This window comes from Epinephelus moara, chromosome 6, assembly GCF_006386435.1.
Source record: "Epinephelus moara isolate mb chromosome 6, YSFRI_EMoa_1.0, whole genome shotgun sequence".
Taxonomy (NCBI): domain Eukaryota; kingdom Metazoa; phylum Chordata; class Actinopteri; order Perciformes; family Serranidae; genus Epinephelus; species Epinephelus moara.
In genome coordinates this window covers 29,839,804-29,846,631 of record NC_065511.1, presented here as the reverse complement: position 1 = coordinate 29,846,631, position 6,828 = coordinate 29,839,804, and the positions used below count along the sequence as shown (strand labels likewise).

General features: G+C 41.6%; 1 protein-coding gene across 1 annotated transcript; it reads right to left on the bottom strand.

The window, feature by feature from the left end:
* Positions 1-1,335: 1,335 nt before the first annotated feature.
* Positions 1,336-6,453, bottom strand: tpi1b (triosephosphate isomerase 1b). Its single transcript, XM_050047498.1, has 7 exons — positions 6,242-6,453; positions 3,698-3,821; positions 3,521-3,605; positions 2,556-2,688; positions 2,316-2,401; positions 2,141-2,228; positions 1,336-2,060 (listed from the first exon to the last, which is right to left on the bottom strand). The coding sequence occupies exons 1-7, from the start codon at positions 6,348-6,350 to the stop codon at positions 1,942-1,944; spliced, it is 744 nt and encodes a 247-aa protein (XP_049903455.1). The 5' UTR covers positions 6,351-6,453; the 3' UTR covers positions 1,336-1,941.
* Between the last annotated feature and the right edge of the window lie 375 nt (positions 6,454-6,828).

The window sequence follows — 6,828 nt, the reverse complement described above, 5'->3', positions numbered from 1 at the left end:
TGTTAATCAATTTGAGGGCCTGAAATTTGCCAACATCATATGTTACTTTAAGTCAGTGGTTGTTTGTTTTTAATTTCTGTGCCCAAGGCAACTAAAGGACATGCCAAAATCTCAAGGCATACCTGTATTTATGTCTGTGCACAATAACCTCTACAGTATAACGTGTGTTACCACTCTAATCATGTTATAAATGTTTATTTTTATTTACTAATATTAAATAAAAATTGACAACCAATTCAAAAATTCATATTAAACTTTTTGAATTTACATCAAAGCACCAATATACATCCGTTTAAATGAGAAATAATGTAAGATAATGTGATGTGTCACACACTTAAAATTCCCACATGTGAACAGCGAGTACCCTGTGAAGGTTTTTTTTTTTTAATTAAATGTAATAAGATACCATTTTTAAAGTACAGTTTGCCTCTAATAAAAAATGGGTGTGCACAACATACCGATACAGTCAGTTAAAAATTAATTCATAACTTTTTGTACAGGCCCAGTTGAATATTGCAGTAGTAATGTGTGCTTATCACAAAATCCCACGGCACACATTTGAGAATCATTGCTTTAAGTAATATATTACCTTAAGTAAAAGTAGCTTCCTTTTAAAAAGGTGTCTGTGAAATTTTATACATTCGAAGAACTTTCATTTAAAAAAAAAAACTAACTGCTTGGCAACCATTGAGACAAACCTTTAATTGTCAAAACGTGTAGCCACACTGGGCTTGTTAAAAGGGACTGAGCATTTAACTGGGACTAGGTAACTTAAGTTTTATGGTAGATCAAATTCATCATTCATTACCATATAAATTATTCTTGTTGCAACCATCCATTTCATGAAGGAGGCATGTCAAATATGACTAAACATGAATGTGCTTTGTTCGACCTTGGATAAGGGTATCTGGAAAGCTAAAGCCCTTTAAGGATTTGTGCCTGTACTTATGATGCGGTGACTAAAATACTCCGTGTGCTTTGGGATGTATTTTACAGCCTATTAAACATTAGTTTCTGTACATAAGTTTGTAATTGGAAAAGCTACAATTTCATCTCGGTACATGAGTCTACCTCTGCTGTGCGTCAGTTTTCGTTCAGCGCCGGGATAAAAATAGCAGGCCGATGCTTCTCTGTATGGCATTGTCTTGACAGGAGTTCACTTCTGTAATGAGATACTCTCCCTGCCATCCTGAGAATACCACTGGGATTACCATCGCCTGTATATGCACACACAGCAGGTTATGAAACCTTTTGGTATATACAGGAATATGGGAGAGTTTTTCTAGTAAGTCATGGGATAAACCTCATCAAGACGACAAGATATAACACACCAAATCAGTCTCTAAACCATTTATTATAATGTTTCCTTACAGCCTTCCCACCCTTCTGCCCATCGGCCATGACACAATATGGTTAACACGTAATGGACGCTCCCTCTTGGCACAACAGCCAATGAGAGAGTGGATCATGCACGTCTACAGGGAGGTAAAAGCCACAGAACATCATAATTACACGAAAGAGACATCGATATTAAAAAGACAAATAAATCTGATTGACAAAGAGCTGTGACACTGTTTACACACAAAAAGTTGGTAAACTTTTCAAGTAAAGGCGTGGACCGGCCGTCCACTTCAAGGTGTAAATGTCCGTCTTTACAGCTTGAGCACTTGGTGTGGAAGTTAGTATGCACACAGACTATTCTCAGTGGACTTAACTCTTTTCAGTGCGGTACAGTGCATGTGTCAACCTGTCCCTTTTCTTCGTGACGAAATATACCCAAACAATGTAAAGGAAAAGGAGGGAATGACATCATTACACAAATACTTTTGAATAAAAAGGGGAAGAGGACTAAGTGCTGAGAGTGAGGGATGATGGAACTGATCGTCTGAATGGAGCTGGCCTCTGATCTGGACGTGGTCACATTGCAGCTGCCCGGGGTTTTTATGCCTTGGCGTTGATGATTTCAACAAACTCTGGCTTCAGGGAGGCTCCGCCCACAAGGAAACCGTCAACGTCCTTCTGGGAAGCGAGCTCTTTGCAGGTACCACCAGTCACAGAGCCTGAGAAGAAGAACAGATTCATGAGACCGATGTGGGAAATGGAAAATGAGAATAAAATGACAAACACCATCTTGACTGACCTCCGTAGATGATCCTCACAGAGTTAGCTACAGCCTCAGACACGTTGACCTTCAGCCACTCCCTCAGTTTCTCATGAACTTCCTGAGCCTGACATATCACACGGGAGACACACACATTACGACGAGTCACGGGAAGAGATTGCAGTTATCATTTTCTGTGGTTACTGATATTTACCTGCTGTGGGGAGGCAGTCTTGCCGGTGCCAATGGCCCACACAGGCTCGTACGCAAGCACGACCTTGCTCCAGTCCTTTACATTGTCTGTGAAAGAGACGTGTGATAAGACTTGAATTTCTATTTCGCAAGTTTTTTTAACCCAGCTTGCACAAACTCTCACTGAAATGTGTGTTACAACATTTACGCTCTCTCCTGTGCACATAAAACTGTACAGTAGGATAGTCGGGGAGGCGTGTACCTGCGATGACCTTGGTCTGAGCGTGGACGACCTTATCGGTGATGCCGCCCTCCCTCTCGTCCAGCTTCTCACCGATGCAGGCGATGACACCGAGACCATTCTCCAGAGCGTGGGCTGTCTTCTGACCAATGAGCTAACACAACACACACAAGCACTGTATCACAATGTGTACACAGGAGGTACAGTGCGTTTCCTGTGGATCTTACAAGATGCAGCTCTTTCCATTTAGCGCTCAGCATCATAAGAGACAACGATAAAGCTGGGGCCAAGCAAGGTTATTATGATTAACTCAAACTACAAACTAAAACTAGGTGTGAACAAAAACATTTTAGCTAACTGAAATGAAAAAAAAACTAACTACATTAATATTACATACGTGCAAAACTGACTAACATAAAATAAAATGTACAAGAAATTTAGTTTTAGTCTTCCTAAATCTGGTCAAATTTGTCAACCTAACAAACATAAAGAGGCACTAGTGTCTGTGTTTATTGGGACTGGGATTTATACACGACTGAGTCAAATGCCTTCTAAGAGTGTCGTATTTGTATTGCAATACATATTCTGAACCTTTTACATCTTACTCCTGACAAATACACATCCATATTACGATAGAAAAATATTAAAGTGATACTGAAACTAATAAAAACTGTGTCAAATCTAGGGGCACCCAGTTGCTCAGGAAGTAGGGCTCATGCTCTATGTACAAGGGCAGTGTCCTGTGGCCCTTTGCTGCATGTCGTCCCCTCTATCCCTCCCCCTTTCACGCAAAATTATCCTGTCATTAAAGGCAAAAAAGCCCCAGAAAATAATCTTTAAAAAAACTAAACTAAAACTTAACTGAAATGAGCAAACTGACTCTGGAAACTAACTGAATTGAGAAAAAAATAAAAAATAAAAAAATACAAACCTATAATTAACTCTGGTGCAAAGTGAAAGAATAGGATAAAATCATCCGTAATTACCTCATCACTCTCTCCGAAGACGTGGCGCCTCTCAGAGTGTCCCAGGATCACCCAGTGTACTCCACAGTCCTTGATCATCGCAGGGCTGAACACAGATAATATCCATATGATTAACACAAAAATGTTTTATACTGTGAACCACACACTGCTTATTTTCCTCTGAGAGACACAACATACCTGATCTCCCCAGTGAAGGCACCCTTGGCAACTTTGTAGCAGTTCTGGGCAGCAACGCCGAACTTGGCATCCAGCTTGGACCTGGCGAAGTCCAGGTAGATTGAAGGAGCACCACAGACCACCTCTATTAAACCAGAAGAAGAAAACAATGCCAAAGGTCAGGTTTGTATGCAGTCTCTGTATTAGGACCAACAGTCTCTTGTGTTGCAGTAGTTTGGGGTTAACTTTTGTTACGTGCAAGAAGATACCAACTGCACATACAAAAGAAAGGGGCGATTCCAGACCTTGCATAAAGATGCCAAAATGTGGGCTTAAATACAGATCTGTCCGTTAAAGGGCAGCCCGTACAGACACTGGACAACCACCCTGAATTGCTGCCAAGTACAAAACTAAATATGTACGTCTTCCCACAGCATTTCAACACCACCATAAATTCAGCTCTGTTGCTCAAACCCATAGACTGTATAAAATAATGGATGTAGCTATTGTGACATTTTGGCTGTCGCCATCTTGGAATTTTGGAGCCAGAAGTGACGGTATTTGGACAAGAGGGTGGAGTTGTGGAGGAGCGAGGGGTGGATAATGATGGAGAGCCCGAGGAAACTCAAAGTGGCCCGTCCTTAATTATGTGTAACTTTAAGCCCTAATAAAATGCAAACTAGTGAGTTATATAAAAATTCATCGCCCAGAGACCAAAACTGTTTTTTGTACCAGTCTATAAACAGGTTTATTTCTGCTGTAAAGTTGGGGAATTAAAACATGGCTGTCTATGAGGATTAACTGTTTTGGAGCCAGACTCAGGTGGCTGTTAGACGAGCTGCAGTTTTTGGCACTTCCGCGTTGGCTTCACTTTTCAGCCCTGGAGGTTGCTGCTTGTTTCAAACATGTTGAAAGGCTGAATCTATATTGCAAATGCAAACAAAAGGGTCAACCACCACTGGAATGGAAAAAACCATCCCTCTGAAAGTGATTGACAGACATACAATGGACAATTTACATCAACAATTAAGTCTAAAATGATTGCCGAGTGTTTGCCGATGCTGTTAAAGGCTTCTTCACGTCAGCAGCGCTTGTTGCAGCAGATTTCCTTCCAACTAAATACATCAATATACCTGTGTACTACAACTACTCGAGTGATAAATTGTGTTATGAAATTTAGTATAAATGGTGCGACTTTTTTAAAACTTATAGGCACTGCACTGTGTACAAGCACAAAATGTTTGCCCTCATGTGCAAACATGATTCAACAGCAGTACAGTCTGCATGGGTCAAGAGTACAGTAAAGAGTAATGTCAAGACACTGACATTCAAAATGTAACTATATCTTGGGGTTACCAGAGTCTATATTAAACCCGGTATTACTGGTTTGGTAAAGGTCATTTCTGCTTGGCCACAGTCAGGCCTGTCTGCATTAAAGGTCTGAGTTCAGCCTCCTAAAGGTCGCTCACATGGCCGCATTCTGCAGAGGTCGGATAAAAGTCATGAGTTCACAGGGTTCAAAGGAAAGGACCAGAGTTTAAATATCCAAAATGTGAAGAAAATAAAATTAGTCTTGAGAGGAATCGGCTGAACTTTGACTTTAAAGCTCTCCAGGGAGGCCAGTTGGGAAAAGTCTGCTTGTGTTACACTCTCGTGCTTTAAGGGGGTGGATTCATTAATGGAACAAGGTCCAAGGAGAGGCTGAACATTGTGACAGCTTGCCTCTGTGGCTGGCACACTGCACACAACATTACAGTTGCATAACACCAACTTTTGCAGGAGGAGCTCAGTTGGCTCGGTGACAGCGGAAACAGGCCCAGGCACATTCAACGTCTCCATACTTCTTTTAATTTCCAGTAGAGTGTCATGCACTGAATGAAAAAAAACCTGAGTGTCCTAAAAAAACAGCTGCAGCAGCCTGTCTGCAGGAAGCAGACGGCAACAGGGCTGCTTTCAAGTCATGTTGGAAAAATGGTAAACGAGACAAATGAACAGCTAAAAACTACATTTATCAGTGTTTTCTGTGACCCTCTTTGTTGTTTAACAAACTGCCTAAACAAGTAGTTTACAAGGGGAAGCTCACAATGGGTTATTGTGTTCCTAATCCGTTTGCAGATGAAAGAGGAGCGACATTATTAACGAGCAGGCTCACTTGAATGCACCCGGCACACTCACAGCAGACAGATCCGGCCGTTGGACTACGTGCAGCTGCAAACGCACACCCACCACCGACATTGCCGAAAATCCATCCGAGTCTCTGACATCTGTCTTCATGTTTTTGTTTGTTTGAAACTTAGTGTTAGGCTCAGTAAAAAATAAAGAGCTAACACTGAATGTAATTATAACTTTACAAGGGCATCAAATTAAGGGGGTGTGATGCTATTGGTGTCATTGATTTATTGAATGGCCGAGCCATTTTGACTCGTCGGTCGTGACATAAAAAGAGGCAACGCACCAAGTCGCTATTAAAACAGAAAATATGGTCGTGATATTTAGAAAACAAGTGGCTAAAATTATAAATATTTAAAAGGATATCTGGTGTACAATGTGCCAAAACCTACATACCGACATTGGGGTCCACCTTGGCTGCGTTCATGGTCTCGATGAGCTCCCCGAGGCTCTTCTTGTCGCCGTTCATCTTCCAGTTTCCACCAACGAAGAATTTCCTGCTCATGGTTGCGGGTTTTTTACGGGTGTTTGCTGAGAATTAAACGGTACCGAGAGTCCACCAGGGTCTGCCTTCTCTGGGGTAAGAGAGCGGACGTGAGAAAGCAGCTCGGGCTATTTATTAACATGAGAAAGTTAACCCCTCCTCTCCGACTGCTCCATTGGTTTGTGGCGACACGCCCGTGAACGCGTCTCCCCATTTGAGGAAGGGGAAGAGCAAGATGTCATGTTGCGTTCAGGTGCTGTGTGTAAAACTTTCTCTCACATGGATTCACCTGTTAGAGAGGGGCCCTGAGGCGAAGCGTACTGTTGTTCAGTGATGAAAGAAATACTCAGATATTCTAGTTAAATGAAAGTGTTAATGTCACAAGGTGGAAATACTCTATTATCGGTAAAAGTAAATTATTTAAAACGTATATCTTTTGGTATACAGTGCCCCAGGGATGACGTTTTTCTGTAGGCCGGGAGTTAGCAAAGCGTTGGTT

Coding starts and splice junctions, on each gene's coding strand:
- tpi1b (XM_050047498.1), bottom strand. CDS start 6,350: ATGAGCAGGAAATTCTTCGTTGGTGGAAACTGGAAGATGAACGGCGAC. Junction 2,689..3,520: donor TCTTCGGAGAGAGTGATGAG/GTAATTACGGAT, acceptor GTGTTGTGTTAG/CTCATTGGTCAGAAGACAGC. Junction 2,229..2,315: donor AGACTGCCTCCCCACAGCAG/GTAAATATCAGT, acceptor GTGATATGTCAG/GCTCAGGAAGTTCATGAGAA.